Here is a 16988-nt window from a genome sequence, read left to right as displayed (position 1 = left end):
CTTCGTCCGTAGTTTTCTTTATTTTGGCGCCATTTTTTGGAGGCTTTAAAATTTGGGCTTAGGAAACAAATTTGGGCTTGTAGCCCAAATATTTCTGTCAGGCCCGTTTAATTCTAACCCAAAAATAACTTCTTCTTCTTCTTCTTCTTCATGTTCTGCAGTCTGCACCGAAACGTGGTAGCTTCTGCTGTGAGAGAGAGAGAGAGAGAGAGAGAGAGAGAGAGAGAGAGAGAGAGCAATGAGAAGAAAAGGGAGAGAGCTTCTTAACCTATGTATCTCTCTAAGCTCCCCATTGAAGCCTGAACCATGTGCATCTTCTTTTCATGGGGCTTCTAGAACTTTCTCACCATTTTCCGCTTCTTCTTCTTCCTTCTCCTCCTCCTCCAGCACCCTAACCCCTTGTGTTGAAGATGAAAAGGCTTCGGCAGCGTCCAAGACGCAGAAAGAATCAATGATTTTGGAAGAGTTCAGACAAAGGAAGCTGAAAGGGACTTCATCAAGTTCTTCTTCTCCTGATGGCGGTGCTGAGAAGAAAGAGGGGGAGTCCACTATGGTGGTTTCCAACTTCAGGGAGTTGGGTGTGGCTGAGGAGCTTGCTGAGGTTTTGGAAAAGATTGGTGATGGTGTTCCGAGTGAGATACAATGTGTTGTTATTCCAGCTGTTTTGGAAGGGAAGAATTTATTGTTGAGTTCACCCGCTGAACCTGACCGAACTTTGGCTTACCTGTTGCCCCTTATTCAGGTTCACTCATTGCTATTTTTCCCCTTAAAATTGGTGCATGTTAAGTATAGAAAAACCTTGTAGTTTTTAATTATTGTTTCTTAATAATCATTCTGTTGTTATAGTTATAAGATTATTTTGAAGGTTAGTTTAGGATACCATTAGGGAAAATTAAGGTCCAAAGTAGTCACTGTGATTGGTCGCGAGCACTAAAATAGTTCTACTCCAATGTACCAATAAATTGGCAAAACTGCACCGTGGTAGTCCCTAACGGCGTGATGAGTCACTTGATGGAAAAAGGGCTAAGGGACTAACATGAGACACTTTTTCGCAAATCTTAGGGATGTAATTGGTGCAGTGCAATTGAAATTTTGGGGCTCTGTGGCTTAACTAGGAGAATTAATATCCTGAGTTAGTTGTCATGATCAAGGGTTCTAAGCACTATTCTTTTGGAATCACTTTGTTTAGTGACATAACTCATTATTTATGTATGATGTCATCTTCAATTTATTTTTGTTGTGATGATTGATGATTGATGATACTGAAACCTGAGGAGAAATTTGGTTGAAGCTTTAGTATTTGGTTCCTTCTATGTTTGTTTTCACTGGGATTTGTTAACCAACAAGAATAAATGGAAATATGACCTGAAGAATGTGTTTACTTGTGTAGCTGCTGCGACATGGCGAGGTTGGTTTGGATTCAAAGCATCCCAGAGCCATTGTGCTTTGTGCTACCGAGGAGAAAGCTAATGAGGTAGTTGATTGTCCTCAATCCCACTACCATCATCATCATTCATCACCTTGTCTGCTTAGCCCTATAAACTGAAGATTCTAAATTGATTTTGACTGTTGCAAATTGTTATGGATCTCAGTGTTTTAGTGCTGCAAAATATATCATGGAGATTGCGGAAGTGAAGTTGGCAAAGCAACGTTCTTCCCCAGATAATGAGCATTCAAATGTCTCAATTGGTCTTCTAGTCGGAACCCCTTCTGAGATTATTCAGTACGTTGAAGAGGGAACTGTTGTCCCTGCTGAAATAAGATATATGGTTAGTACCACTTTATAAAATTCAGTGTCAAGATCTGTGAAAAATGTATCTTGGATTACCATAGCTACTGGCACTGATCACGCTCGAATGTCTCATGTTTCCGAGCAGGTTTTGGATGATGTAGATTTCATGCTTGGTAGTGGCCTTGGTTCTAACATCCACAAGATTCTCGAACCATTGCAAGATCATGAATCAAAATCTTCTTACAAAAGATTGCAAACCATCCTAGTTACATCGCCGATCACCGAGGTATGAATGCATGATGAAGAACTGTTCCCGTTATACTTGAGTTCCTTAAGAAGATTTAATATGCTTAGACCTCCATGTTGCTGGTTGTTATTGTGAATTTATCTTGTTATGACAGGTTTTGGGTGATGAATCCCCCATTGTGAAGCATCTTGAGCGTGATCATGCTGGAAATATTTCTGCAATGTCTTTGGAAATGGATCAAAGAGAAGTGTTCCAATATACAGAGTCCCTGGATGCTCTTAGGAAAAAAGTGGCAGAGGCCATGGACACCCTTGTGTAAAAAGTATAATGACTTCAAAGTAATGGATTTTTATCATCTTTTACTGACCAAACACCGAAGATTTTGGGTTCCTCGTGTCTGTGATGTATATATTGTTTTTCTGTTCTCAAGTTCTAACTTAGCATTCTCAAGTTCTAACTTAGCAGTGACTTGGTTAAACTTTAGTTGCTAATACATGTTAATGCAAAGTTTAAGGTGCAATTCAAACATGTAATGGAAAAGTAACTCCATAAAATTAAAATGTCCTCACTTAGAAGTGGGAAAAAAAAAAAAAAAACCTTGAAATGGATTTAGTGAAAGAGTATTTTTCGGTCATGTTGCATAAACACCAAAGATATGAATAAAAATATAAAAGTTAGTTATTTTCATATTTATAAAAAAGTTGATTGTTTTAATGATTAATTAGTGTTCTGGATAACAATGTTATTTGTATATAAAAAATTAGTTATTAATTAGTAAAAAGTAATCATGGAACAGTTATTATTTAGCATTTTTAAGTAGTTTTATTATACTATTGTAAACATATTGATTTTTTGGTGACTTAAATAAAATAAACAAAGAAAAACAAAATAAATAAAATAAAGAAATTGTTTATATTGTAAACATATTGATTATTCTAATATGAAAAAATTTAATTATTCTATTGACAGATTTAATTATTGTAGTAGTTGATTGTTTAATTTAAAAAAATTTAAGTATAAATATATATATATATATATATTGATTTAGTAATTAATTTTTTTTAGATATAACATTTTTTATCGTTAGTTATCTTTCTAAAACCCCCGGACTATACAATACTAAACCAAATATCCAATTGTCTATATACAAATATCCACATTACTTCACTTTTTTATTTTTTTTAATTAATTAAAATAAAAATACCATGCTTTAAGCTTCGCCTTCACCATTCTATCTGAAGCAGAAGTGCTGAACCTAAAAGTCGAAAACAAAGTAAGGTGTTGCCACGACAACAGTAATGGCGGGAGCTACAGCAAGAACCCTCTTTCTCTCTTCCTCCTCCTTCACGCGCCTCTCTCATCGCTGCAATCTCATCCCACTCCTCACGCGCTCTAAGCCCATCATCAATGTTCCGCCGCCACGGTTCAGGACCTTCTGTTCCGTCGCCACCGCACCGGAAACTTCGGACACCGATCACCAGACGAAGCACTCCGTCCTCCTCGAGAAGCTCAGAGTGAGACATCTCAAAGACAGTGCAAAGAGCTCAGAACTCAAGAATAAGGACCAAACAAAGAAGAATTCTTCTTCTTCTACTGGTGAAAATGAGAGTTTTGATGGGGTGGTGGTGAAAAAGAATAAGCTTGTCGGGAGTTTTGAAGAATTGGGTTTGAGTGAAGAGGTTATGGGTTCTGTTAGGGAAATGAGTATTGAAGTTCCCACTGAGATTCAGTGTATTGGTGTTCCTGCTGTCTTGCAAGAGAACAGTGTTGTGTTGGGTTCTCACACTGGCTCTGGCAAAACCCTTGCTTACTTGCTTCCCCTTGTTCAGGTACACTCTTCTTCATTCTCTATGGTTCACGATTCACTTGTGTTCATTTCAGCTCAGAAATTTGCAATTTTTGAATATTTGCTTTCATGATACTTCCATTCCGTGTAAATAGTTAAATTTAGTTGCTTGATGTGTGAAATGTCTTTTTGCATATCAGTCTAACTTGTTATTGAAATATTTGTCTGCTACACTACATTCGTTTCTCATGTTATTGAGCTTTATGACTTGAAGCACTAGTGTGTTTGAATGAGCTTAAAGAAAGGAATTATATCTTCAAACGTAATATTTTACAAAACATGCTTTAATCTTATATTTGAGCCTGTTGAGACAACGCCAATTTGTTGCTGTAGTTGCTAAGACGGGACGAACAGTTGAATGGAATACAGTTAAAGCCCAGGAGACCTCGTGCTGTTGTGCTATGCCCTACGAGGGAGTTGTGTGAACAGGTTTTTTTTCTTTTGATCATTTTATGAATCACTCAAAAATTCTCTTATGACTTACATGAACTAATATAAAATGGGATTTGTTTAGGTTTTTCGAGTTGCGAAATCAATTAGTCATCATGCACGGTTCAGGTGCACAATGGTAAGTGGTGGTGGCCGTATTAGGCCTCAAGAGGATTCACTTAATAACCCCATTGATATGGTAGTTGGTACCCCTGGAAGGATTCTTCAACATATTGAGGAGGGCAACCTGGTGTATGGCGACATCAAATACTTGGTGAGTAATCCACAATCGACTAATTCCAATATACAATAATTTGCTACAATAATGAATTGGTACAATAATTAATATATTTGTTCTGCAGGTATTGGATGAGGCAGATACAATGTTTGATCGTGGCTTTGGTCCTGATATACGCAAATTTCTGGCCCCATTGAAACATCGTGCATCAAAGTCTGATGGCCTAGGTTTTCAGACCGTCTTGGTAACTGCAACAATGACAAAGGTATGCTGATCTGTGCCACAATCTGCTAAGTAAATTTAAGGGAATAAAATTCTCACGAAGTGGTAGTGTTTTATTTCTTTCTTTTATAATTGCATCACTATAATCTCTTCAATCTTCCTTCTATCATGTGAAGATATAATATTTCCTATTACAATAATATAACTATATAATCCAACACATGCTTGTGTTCAATTGTAATTTCTGGCTTTTCAGAATATACTACAAATGTACAATAAATAAAGTGCATTTATATGAATCTGGAAACAAGACATCATGTAATGATCTTTGTAAGGAGGACACTATAGTGGTTATGTTTTAGAATGTTGCTCACTCACCTTCCATTTGTTTACCCTTGGTTGAAATCGTTCTATGGCTAGAAGTTAAGAATAAGTCATCAATCTGACTTTTTTAAGTTTTGCAGGCTGTGCAAAAGCTAGTTGATGAGGAGTTTCAGGGCATTGTACATCTGCGAACATCAACATTGCATAAAAAGATTTCTTCTGCTCGTCACGATTTTATTAAACTTTCGGGTTCTGAGAACAAGCTGGAAGCATTACTTCAGGTATCCTGCATTTTTCCACCAGCCTCATCACGCCAAACACATTGACATTTATGGTTTATTTTGGGGATCAGTGTAGCTTAAGTAGCACAAATTGACTTTCTATTCATGTTAGGTAGTGGAATAATCGTCATTTGTTGCTGGTGTTATTTAGGAGTTAGGACTTAGTAGATATTGGCATATTGGTGCTGTGCTGGCAATAAAAATGCAACCTCTCTCTCCCTTTCCTTTTTTAGTAAGTAAATATCATGTGATGGCAGGTACTTGTGCCAAGCCGAGCAAAAGGCAACAAGGTGATGGTTTTTTGCAATACTTTGGACTCTAGCCGTGCAGTGGATCACTACCTTGTTGAAAATATGATTCCTACTGTCAACTACCATGGGGAAGTACCAGCAGAGCAAAGGTGAAGTACAAACAACCCCCCCCCCCCCCCCCACAAAAAAAAAAAAAACACCCACACACACAAAAATTATGTTAAGCTACCTGGAAATAGGCATATTGTCAGCTGTTGAAACTGTAGGGATTGTTTGGAAAATAGATTGTTGAGAGGGAATAATATTAAATATATTGTATTAATGAGAATTCGAATAGTTGTGTCGATAAAATAGTCTTCATATCTTGGCAACAGTGAGATCTCCCATTTCCTGCTCTTCCATATTCCCATTTACTTATTTGCATCATCAATTTTTTTTTTATTTTTTTTGCTTACAGGGTTGAAAACCTCAATAAGTTTAAGAATGACATTGATGATCGTCCAACATTAGTTTGCACAGACTTGGCCGCTAGGGGTCTGGACTTGGATGTAGACCATGTTGTTATGTTTGACTTCCCCTTGAACTCTGTGAGTATCATAGCCATGGTTCTATAATTTGGGTCTGAGTACCTTGCACTCTTTTTCACTTCTTTCCTTGATATTACTTAGTTTCTCACCTTTACTTTCCCTTTCAATTTTTAGATCGATTACCTTCATCGGACTGGTAGAACTGCTCGTATGGGTGCAAAAGGTAAAATCTTATCATGTACTTCTCTGTACAGCCAAATTCTTATATTTTATTTTGTTAGAACAATAGCCGTAAACACTTAAGCACATGCTCTTTAAAATCATTGAAGAATAAATACTCTTTTTTAATCGCAGGGAAAGTAACCAGTTTGGTTACAAAGAAGGACTTGATCTTGGCCACTAGAATAGAGGAGGCAATGAGGAAGAATGAGAGTTTGGAGGCTATCACGAAAGAAGGAGTACGAAGGGATATCGCCAGGACCCAAGTTAATGGGCAGAGTGGGAAGGACAGAAAATTAGTTAAAGTTTCTAAAGTTAAGAACAATCCTGGTGGACGTGCCAGTTTAGGGAATAAAGGATCAGATTTGAAATCCGGAAAAGGATCATCATCGGGAAAATCTATGAAGAAAGGGATTAAGGTTTCAAATTCTGTAAAATCCTCCAGTGCTAATAGCTCGAGAAAAGCTTCTTCAGGGGATAAGCGAACAAGTAAAAGGACCAGTGCCACCAAATCGACAAATTCTAAACTCAGTGTTGTCGGGTTTAGGGGTCGGAACTCATCATCAAACCCCTTGTGAAGTGGGTTGGTGTCTCATACTGTAACCAAGTAGTAAGTACATGGCTTTCAGTTTTGTATTAGAAATTCTTTCAGTAGTAAAAAATGTTATATTGATTTCCATTGTTCTATCTTCCAATATAATTACCAATGGATGAAAAACATGCTTCCAATCTAAAGATCCATAGCATACTCTATTACTCTTGTTGTAAAATTCAAAGGATATCTACATCTATTAAAGATGACAGTAGTATCACATGCTAACAAGATAGAGACACTCTTAACAAGATTGACAATGCATGACTTTAATTTTGTTTTTTAAGTTTGAATGCAACAATATTTGAATATGAAGCTATCAAGAAATATAGTTTCATGCAGATGGAGTACAAGTTAAGCTTGTGGGGTTTATGAATCTCAGAAAACTTCAAACTCTATTTCCAAGTTAGTAATGAACGAGAAGTCTTAGGAGGGGTTACTACATTGCCATTGGAGTCATAGATTATGACACCAGAGAAATCAGGAAGCTGGCACTTCCCACCCATAAGTATGTTCCTCTGCCACAGCGAACCGTCTCCTTCTTGTTGCTCGCCCATGCTTGTCGCTGCCACAGCTTCGTTGTGGACCTCTATCACCGGCTCTTCTTCAACAAAAGCATCATAACAAGCTTTCCACTGACGCCATTTGCGCGAATGAGAAGCGCACATGAGCAAGGCAACGGCACACAACACAAGGGTCATAACAGCTAAGCCAATATGTGAGGTGCTAGGCATAGGGTGGATCAATAGAAGTGGACGAGCCATTGTTGATGATATCTGAATAATGAGCTGTGTCTGAACTCTGAAGCATGAAGGTGGTATGCAAAAGAGCATGTATATATAATTTGTGTGCTTAGCCATTACCAACTTGAAAGTGTAGTTGGTGTTGAAGGATTTGTTAGCTTTTTGTTCTTGTGGTTTTAGCAGCAGTGTGTGTGTGAATGTGGTTTAGGTATTCTTTGAGCATGAGGATTGGTCAAAAGCCTGGTTGTTAAGTGCTAACCTATTCACTAAACATCAATTAAGCTTAAAGGTATGTTTAGTTGGAAGATAAAAATATGATAAACTGATACGTGCTTCAAATGTTCGTGATATGAAGAGTTCAAGAGTTATTTAGAAGATATTTTAGTTTACATTTTTAGAATATTTTATTTAATGTATTTTGATTTTGTTTATTTAATTACTAGATTGGGCCTTATGTTTATGGGCTTTAGGGTTTTCTTTGTTTTAACCTAATAAGAGGTTATAAATACCTCCTTAGCTATTGTAGTCGTAGTATAGAATTTTTAGAGGTTTGAAAACCCCTTTTTGGTTTCGTGATGAAACCATGGTGTGGACAATTGAGGTTGAGGAGTCCCTCTCTTGTTACATCGGGGAATTGAATAGAAGGTTGAGGAGTCCCTTCGATTCAATTTCCAAACTATGGCGTTGACAAGTTAGGTTGAGGAGTCCATTTCTTGTTGCGTCAAGAAATTGGGTAGAAAGTAGAGTGATTCTCTTTGTACTCAATTTCAACTTATCTTTTTTGTTCCTATTTTAATTTCAATGTATCTTTTTATTCAGTTTGAATCCTTATTTTCTTATTTATCTTTTATTTCCGTATCATAAACTCTTTTTTTGGGGGGGGGGGGAGAGATGAATTTGTTGTCTAAATGAAAACGAAGATGATTTTTGACATGTAGTAATAGATAATACAGAAAATATTTATATCCACGTGTGTGTGGGCGTACAAAGTATAATTCACAATTAATAAAATCAATTGTAATTATCGATTAAGTATGCTTTTAGTTCTTATAAATGTGTCTTTTTTATTTTGGTTTTATTTGGGTCTCTGATCTTGCTATTATCAAATTTTTTATCCTTGCCATCTAGTCATCTAGATTGATTGGTAGTTGTGATATTATAATGATAAAAGAAAAATACTAAAAAAAATACTTGTAAATATTAAAAATAAGAATTAATATATTTAATATTAGTTTAATTTTCATGTGCACTGACAGTGTAAAACGTTTTACACAGTCCTGCAATTACAACCGTTTTTTTGAATGACCACTTACGCGGTCAATGGAAAAAGTAGTTATTTTTTCTAATATTATTGCACAAACACCGCATTGGGGGCTGCACGAATCACTCTTTGTGCGCGAAGGGGTGGCTCTGTCGTCTGCGGTGAGTAGGGCGGCGGCAGCTTGTGTTGCTTGTGATGACGGACCGGTGAGAATGAAAGAAAAGAATTGAAATCACATGCGGAGAGGGGAAGACGCAACTGACCCTGAGGCAAATCCTAATTTTTGTTTGAATTCAAAAAGGGTAGTTATTGAAACCTTAAAACTTCTATTTTTCGATTAACAAAAATTCTCCTTTTATATCCTTAACGACACTCGTTAGCAAAAGCATTCAAGAACATTGATAAGGATAAGAATTTATTATGACTAGAGTTGAGAATAATACAAAACAAAATAAAAGATCAATAATAGTTCTAGATATAAGTAAAGTCACCAATATGTAATGGCTTACCTATGTTATCTACATATATTTTATGCTGCCTGTGATACCTTTGGATGCTACTAATGAATGGTACATACTAAGTTGAACCTCACTGATAAACATATGAAGCAATCATGTCAAATTGTGAAGGGTGCTACAGAACCATTGGGAACTCCATCTTGGGAAATAATGCTTGGTGAGTTCAAAAGAATAGGCTTCTTCAACCAATATTGCTTAAATCTTTGCCTTGCATACTCCTTGTAGTCAAAGTCTATTGTATTCACATGACTCTGCAGTTTTTGCACAAAGAGGCCACAATTAGAAAATTGAAGTAGCCTTAAAAATGATAAAAATATATAAATAAATTAATTAAGTGGGGGAAAAGAAAAGTTACTGAAATAAGTCCCCACAAGCCCCAGAATAGATGATTTGCAAGTGTGTATCTTTCTGCAACATTCACTAATTGGCCCACCTCAGTTTTGGTTGGTTTCTTGCCTATGCATAAGTCACACACTGAGTCTTTCAAGTAAAATTGATAAACTTGCATGAAATTCATAAGAATTGCATAATAGAATTTGATTTCTGTTGCTATCACATGATTTGGCAGGCTTGAATGTGAGCTAACTTCAATCATGTTACAAAGGAATACTATAATTATCAATGATTTCACATGGTCTGTTTAAAGGTGTTCCCTTAGTTGATAATACTCTTTTCTTCTCTTTTAAGAATTCCTTTTTCTATATTAAGAAAAAGAAAAGGGGAGAAAAGATACTTTACTCAACATGAAACAACTCTAAGAAGATTTGTATGGCACCTGCACTGAAGAGTGCAAGACCAAATAGGAAAATTCAGAAAATAAGTAACCATTAGTTAAACAAATGCATGCAAAGTACAAATCAGCAAGGATAGACTAATCATATGTGTTATATTAAATAATTACGAATATTCAATTGACTGGTATAAGCATGTGGAAGTATATACAAGCCTAAACTGAAGAAAAAAAAAAAAAAAAAATATATATATATATATATATATATATATATATATATATATATATATATATATTCTTGCTTATTTTGCTTATCCACGCACTTTGAAAGTTAAGCAAGACCAGAATTTACTTTGCATCAGCACATACAGATATGATCATAACAGCAATAGAAGAGCCCGGAATGGATTCTGTACCGCATAGCGCAGGTTTAATATTTTAGCTGAGGATTTTTATCATCTGAGAATAGACCAATAGCAGTAATCTAGATCCTGATCTCTTCCAACCATATGAATTGGTGAAGTCAATATGTCAGTAAACTAACCTTCAGAACTCAAATAAGCACGGATAAATCTTTGTCGCACTTCAAGACCTGGTGCACCATTTTCAAACATTGTCTTAATGAACATGATGCCAAACAACAATTTTAGAAATGTAATGGTAATTCGTGTTTTGAAATGCATGAGCCATTACTTACTAGGATATTGTCTGTAGTCAAGAACATGGGGTTTGTCGCTATGGTAATCTGCTACCATTTCGCAGAAATGATTTGCAATGTCATATGCAATAGGGTTGTAACTGGCGTATTCATAGTCCTACATTATTGAAAAAATAATAACTTGAGAACAAATGAGAAGAGCCTATGTATAAGTGATATTTTCTATGATCCTATTAAGACTAACATGGTATGCAGCTGATAAATCATGACTTACTATTAAAGTGATTGATCTTGTTTCTTCATCTATCATTATGTTACCATATTGTAGGTCATTGTGACAAAATCCAATCCCTTCACTTCCTTCAGATAACAACTCTTGCAGCATATTTATTTCAGTATCCAGAACTTCCAGCCCAAAATTCTTGGTATCCTTAGGGGAGCACAAACTTTTGGCATGATTAAGCCACTTCCTAGTAGAATATGTAATACATTTGTTAATGATGAGAAAAAAAAGATTGGTCTGGTAATCGAGTATTACCTCAGTCTCGGCCATAACTGAGCCTTCTTTTCACCAGGCATATCAAGATTGTGAAACTCCCTCATCTTAGTCGCTATCAAAGCGGATATTTCAGGGTCATAAAGGTCCGAAGCCGAAAGTGTCTAAGGATCCAAAAGTAGGTAAAGAAAAGCAAGTTAGAAGTTATGAATGATGTATTAGTGAGGTCTTCCAAGTTATGGACATTTCAATTAACTCATTGAAAAGTTATATTTTACATCTCAATACCTAGCAAGTTATTGATTCTGGCACCATATGAAACCATCATCATGGATTAAAAAAACTATACAGCTCTTAATCTACTATCAATGCTGCTATTTTTATATCCGAATAAAATAATGTCACTACTGCTTGATCACATAAATTGTTCATCTGGTAACTACTTGATTAGATTATTTCTTTGGTGATAAAGTAAGAAAGAACATCAAGAAGGTATTAGGCAAAAAAGGGTATGCAAAGGAAGCACTTAAAAACCCGATCTACCATGACTGGATGCCATTCAACTTAATTTCCGGTAGATGCTTTTTGTTATAAATCTAAAGAACCAATAGGAAGTGGTGGCCAACCTATCTATCTTCCAAAAAATGATAATAAAATAATGAAACCAAAGAACCATGACCAAAGGAAAGCTTTTTGACTTAAAAAATAACAAAGCAACATGGAAAAGATAATGCCCGGTGACTTTAATTTAAGCACATATTCTCCAATTCACAAAGCAATCACGTTAGATTTAATTAATCAGAACATGGAAAAACAAGATGAATATTACATACTCTGGCATGAATGAACTCCTCAACTCGACCGGTGGCGAACCGGCCAAGAAGGCGTGGACCCTGACCGTGCTTTGACATGCTCTCAAAAGTTTGGATTTCATCCTCCCTGTTGAAGAAAACCTCAACACCTTCGCCGTATAATCGGACTAGAACCCTTCTGAGATGGCCATCACTTTTGGCTGGCCAGTTTATCTCGAAAACCTCATTAGTCATCGCTCCCTTCAAAGGTTTGACCTGCAAGAAACTCACATCGATGACATCCCCCAAATCTGCAGCCACTGTGGCAAGAATCTCCATAATCTCTTCATGGGATGCAAAGCCTTTCAGCAATTCAACTGTTTCTATTACCATCTCTGCTGAACAACCAATCAATACCAAAGATTTGTCTGGATCAAAAACAGAGGAAATCAGAACAGATAACTAACTTCTTTCTATGCATGCACCACAAAGACCATTGAGAAACAGAATTGACGATCTAGTGTGAAATTCGCACTGCTTAATGTAGAAAAATATAGAATTGAGCTTTTAACAATTCACCTAATACAAAGAAATTCAGAGCTAAATTAGCTGGTATAAGAACCCCCATGCACCATGAGAAACAGAGAAACAAAGTTACAATCTTTTTGAAATTGAATAAAATGGTTGAATTGGGATTAAGAGACAGAGAGAATCCAATGAAGCCAGCTGCCAGAAACAATCTGGATTTGAAAACCCGTTTCAAGATTAACAAAAGAAAAAGAGAAACAATGAAAATAGTTACTCAGAAACTCACCTCTCAGAAGCAGAGAATGCAAAAGAGGAATATCAAATCAAAAGAAGAGGAACCTCTGCAGTGAACCATGCATTCAAAAATCAAAATTGAGAAGAAAGAGAGAGACTTTAACACTCAACTGCAGAAACAATACACAATTACACACAAATTATAGTTACAATACAATAATTCAGAGAAAATTTTATGTGATACCTTTGTTGTGCGAGTTACTTGAACTAAAGTGTTACTGAATTTTTTATTTTTTTTTGGTGGCGTTTTGTGTAAGATTCTGTTGAGAGATGACAGATTGTTGTGAGTTGTGAGAAATGAAAATGGGTCACGTGGAGAGAATCATGGAGGACTTAAAATATTGAATCTTGTTAGAGATTCTGTTGGGCTTTGCCCACCAAATTTTTACATGGCCTAACTACCACGTGCCACGTGTGCATTCGTGACGTCAGCACACAAATCTTATCTTTGAGGATGGATGAAACATTTCCGATTAAATTGCACTTATTTGACATGAGATTCTCTAATTTATTTATCTTTTTAATTAATTATATATATTTAAATTATTTTTTATTAACAAAATAAAAAAACATGTCTTAATTGTTAAGAAAATATTAATAATAAAATAGTATTTATTATAAAACAATATATACATAACAAGATAAATAAGATATTTCACCTCTATTAGATGTAGAAATAGAGATTAATAAGAATTATTTACAGCGAAAATCACACTAAATATATTAAATATATTTCGGTTTTGGAATAGTTGTCTTGACTTTTGATAATGTGGATCGATTTATTAACTTGATCATATCTGCTAAATAACTTACTAAAATGGAGTCTATTTTCGTGAATAAGAAAATAAGAGAAATGATATTTGTACCACTTTTTGTATATATCTATTGTATATTTTTGTTAATGGTATTCACTACAAATTTTTTATATTTTCTCAATACTTATCAATTATTTTTAATACCAAAAATAAAGAATATTCAAGAGTAATATAAACAAAAGTGATGGATATAACATTTCTGCAAAAAATAATAATGGTTGAGGTATAAATTAGTATGTACATTATTATATTTTCATTGTTCAGTTTAGTATGTAGGCATTAGCAAAATCCAAAGGCTATTTATATGCAGCATATATAGAATTTGTATATTGTATATTGGAGTAATAAGCAAACTAAAAGTATGTGAAATTGGTGTAACTTATGATTGAGGTTTTCACTTTTGATATCACATCATTATCTGCATTCATTTCAATAACTACATCATGTCACAGATACTGCCCAGATAGTAACTACAGCTGTTACATTTACCTTTTCTTGCAACAATTCTGCATCATAACACAACTGCAAGAATTTGAAACCATGTTCACCTGAGTACTCACTCATACATGAGGGATCTCTATAGCTTTTTGGAGAAAACTTCCTAAACTTCATTTTCTTTTTCCTGTGAATTTGTGTTGGAGAAACAGATATACTCTCTACCTAGTACCTATTATGGAAAAGGAGAAACAATTGAATGAAGATCTTCAACAAGTGAGTTGATCAAGGTATGAGAACCACTGGTCGCGGCCAACGGAAGGTGCTTTGGAGCTTCGGCTCTATCAAAGTAAAATGCACCTGAGACCAATTTCTCTTTAGGTTGTAATGCCAACCAAACAACTGTGTCTGCACCTTCTTCCCTTGTTCTAAGCTTTCCAGCAAGCCTGTAAATAATTGAACAAATGTAAAACTATTTCAAAGTTGCAAATGAATAATTGCCAAAGAATCAATTGTCCCCAAAAAAAACACTCCCTCTATTTGTAAAAGTATACATTAATCTTCTCTAAAATTTAGGATATATGACACTTGATACTCCTATATTCTGTAGAATGACACTATTCTGAAACTTGAATATAGGCACAAGAAGAATCAAATTGAACAGAAACAACTAGATGACTTAGATCTTCATGCTTTTTCCCATGTCATAGACAAAGAATACTTACTTCTCATTGAAGCTTGGCAAACTCTTAGCAACTCCAGGAGTTTCAGCCCAACCTGGATGCATTGAGTAAAATCCTATCCCTTTGTCTTTATATGTTTCGGCCCACTTCTCTGTCAGGGCAACCTGCCATATTACCGTGTCATAAGCTCAAATGGAGCATTCATTCATACACTGAGAAATAAAAAAGAAGGCACTCCAGTTAACTGATGCTTCATAATAGAGTTAACTAACCTGAACTCGCTTATTTCGAGCATATTGTTCAACCCCATCGAAATTGCTCCCAGAAAACTGGATATTGACAACCAAATAAGTTCATGTATTAGTCCTTTGAATGATATATCCAGCTGACACATTCATAAACAAAGCAGTTACCTGAAGATCTTTGGTCAAGGGAGTAGTATACATTCCACCAGATGAAACTGTAATGACGCGCGCATCCGGGGATGCTTTCTCTAGTAATGGTACCATCGATTCTGTCATGGCATAAGTGCCTAACACATTTACAGCAAAGTTCAACTCAAACCTGGATTATCACAGATTGCATTAAAAAAAAGGAAGCATACCAATGCAGGTTACATGTAGAAATCTGCTAAACTTTCAAATTCAATTCCACAAATAAAACAAAAATTACACACCCTTCGGACGTGGTAACTCGTTTCTGCTCAAGTAACCCTGCATTGTTAACCTTGATGCAAGAAATTCTTTACATATTAGCTTCATTCAAGAGCATAGAAATCGCTAAAACAGTTAAATGCAGTTAATTATTATCTTCTCTTGCACTAAAGTTGAGAAATTTACCAACACATGAACTGGCATATTCTTTTTAGAAAACCTGGAAGCAAATGACTTGATATCTGCAACAGATGAAAGGTCACAAATCTGCAACACAAATTAGCCAATTCAGATAGAAATCATAGTTCAAAAGAAAGGGTGAACAACAAGAAGTAAGAACCCTAAAAACCCTGAAAAACAAACAAATAGGAGTACCTCTAAATGTACATTCTGATTGCCGGTTTTGGTTTGAATTTCGGAAAGTGCAGCCTCTCCCCTCTCCTTATTCCGGCACACAAGATAGACAGTGGCACCACTAGTGAAAATCATCAACCATAAGATATAATTACATAGTTAACAATCTGAAATTTTCAAAAAGACAAGCATTTGAAACAGATCAAAACCGTCTTGCAAGACCCTCAGCAGTTGCATAGCCAATTCCAGAGTTAGCTCCAGTAACAATGCAATTCTTCCCTGTTATTTGTATATCCATTTCCCCTGGTTTGAATTTCTTAGCATGATCCCTACCCAAAAAAAAATTGAAAATAAAAAAAATCAGTATATCACTAATACAAATATGTAGAAAGTATACAAATTTGAAATTTTCAAGTATCATGAACCCCCATGTGCATTTGTCAAAGAAAATTAAAAGAATATTGGCTTAATTTGCATCAACCAAGAATATATAAGATTAGTTAATCACCTCAAGTCAATTTTTAATTAAGAAAATAATTATATGAAAGAAAAGAGGAGTTGGAATAAAAGAAAGGACTAACAGATAAGCAGGTTTGGTGAAGTTGAGATAACCATAGACACCAAAAGCAGTTGATCTCCATGTCTGTGGAATGAAACAGAAGAAGTTAGTTATGAAAGCAATCAAGAAACATGAAATGGTGAGAATTAAGTTCAGGGTAATTGACCTTGAGAAGGAACATAGCGAGGGATGTAATCGACAAGTGAAGCTCAACTTGAACGACAACTGCTGCTGTTGCTTTTCCTGTTTCTGATTCTGTTTCAGTTTCACTGCTACGACTCATTTAGAGTTGCTAACAATCTAACATGCCTACGTGGCACAAATCGCCGCCGCAACTTCTCTCTCTCTCTCTCTCTCTCTCTCTCTCTCTCTCTCTCTCCTTAACTTTTCTTTTTGTTTATTTATTATTTGACTTTTAAGAGTTTGAAAATGTTTAACCGACTTTATCATCCATCAACTCACCAGATTTTAAGGAGTTGTTTTGTTTTATTTTATTTTATTTTCTATTTTATAAAATTTATCCGACACAATTAGTCAATATTCTTTGTTATCTCGAATACAT

At 35.4% G+C, this 16988-nt stretch overlaps 5 protein-coding genes across 9 annotated transcripts; 2 read left to right on the top strand and 3 right to left on the bottom strand.

The window, feature by feature from the left end:
* Positions 1-157: 157 nt before the first annotated feature.
* On the top strand, positions 158-2408 carry LOC107644987 (DEAD-box ATP-dependent RNA helicase 39). The gene is made up of 5 exons (XM_016348980.3): positions 158-742; positions 1391-1474; positions 1593-1769; positions 1878-2018; positions 2134-2408. The coding sequence occupies exons 1-5, from the start codon at positions 239-241 to the stop codon at positions 2296-2298; spliced, it is 1071 nt and encodes a 356-aa protein (XP_016204466.1). The 5' UTR covers positions 158-238; the 3' UTR covers positions 2299-2408.
* A 759-nt stretch (positions 2409-3167) lies between these two features.
* LOC107644984 (DEAD-box ATP-dependent RNA helicase 39) lies at positions 3168-7358 on the top strand. 2 transcript variants are annotated; one of them, XM_021103382.2, is made up of 10 exons: positions 3168-3808; positions 4159-4254; positions 4340-4528; positions 4617-4757; positions 5179-5319; positions 5577-5719; positions 6028-6157; positions 6272-6320; positions 6452-6926; positions 7241-7358. In XM_021103382.2, the coding sequence occupies exons 1-9, from the start codon at positions 3278-3280 to the stop codon at positions 6892-6894; spliced, it is 1863 nt and encodes a 620-aa protein (XP_020959041.2). In that variant the 5' UTR covers positions 3168-3277; the 3' UTR covers positions 6895-6926; positions 7241-7358. The 2 variants fall into 2 exon arrangements, with proteins under 2 accessions (XP_020959041.2, XP_016204463.2); XM_016348977.3 differs by lacking the exon at positions 7241-7358 and having other exon boundaries at positions 6452-7051.
* LOC107644985 (nucleolar protein) lies at positions 7153-7768 on the bottom strand. The gene has a single exon (XM_016348978.3). It carries the CDS (start codon positions 7766-7768, stop codon positions 7304-7306), a length of 465 nt encoding a protein of 154 aa, XP_016204464.1. The 3' UTR covers positions 7153-7303.
* Positions 7769-9304: 1536 nt separating this feature from the next.
* LOC107644983 (putative choline kinase 2) lies at positions 9305-13239 on the bottom strand. Of its 4 annotated transcripts, none has more exons than XM_016348972.3 (9): positions 13112-13239; positions 12920-12974; positions 12148-12533; positions 11357-11478; positions 11093-11288; positions 10858-10975; positions 10705-10752; positions 9786-9886; positions 9305-9681 (listed from the first exon to the last, which is right to left on the bottom strand). In XM_016348972.3, the coding sequence occupies exons 3-9, from the start codon at positions 12496-12498 to the stop codon at positions 9529-9531; spliced, it is 1089 nt and encodes a 362-aa protein (XP_016204458.1). In that variant the 5' UTR covers positions 12499-12533; positions 12920-12974; positions 13112-13239; the 3' UTR covers positions 9305-9528. The 4 variants fall into 4 exon arrangements, with proteins under 4 accessions (XP_016204458.1, XP_016204461.1, XP_016204457.1 ...); XM_016348975.3 differs by having other exon boundaries at positions 12148-12500; positions 13112-13237; XM_016348971.3 differs by having other exon boundaries at positions 12920-13037; positions 13112-13225.
* A 901-nt stretch (positions 13240-14140) lies between these two features.
* On the bottom strand, positions 14141-16896 carry LOC107644982 (NAD(P)-binding Rossmann-fold superfamily protein). Its single transcript, XM_016348970.3, has 10 exons — positions 16593-16896; positions 16449-16510; positions 16077-16196; positions 15889-15988; positions 15700-15780; positions 15537-15586; positions 15274-15424; positions 15133-15189; positions 14903-15024; positions 14141-14623 (listed from the first exon to the last, which is right to left on the bottom strand). Exons 1-10 carry the CDS (start codon positions 16707-16709, stop codon positions 14413-14415), a joined length of 1071 nt encoding a protein of 356 aa, XP_016204456.1. The 5' UTR covers positions 16710-16896; the 3' UTR covers positions 14141-14412.
* Positions 16897-16988: the final 92 nt, after the last annotated feature.

This window comes from Arachis ipaensis, chromosome B5 (assembly GCF_059453495.1).
Source record: "Arachis ipaensis isolate K30076 ecotype BB chromosome B5, ASM5945349v1, whole genome shotgun sequence".
NCBI lineage: Eukaryota > Viridiplantae > Streptophyta > Magnoliopsida > Fabales > Fabaceae > Arachis > Arachis ipaensis.
This window is presented reverse-complemented; position numbering and strand designations above follow the sequence as displayed.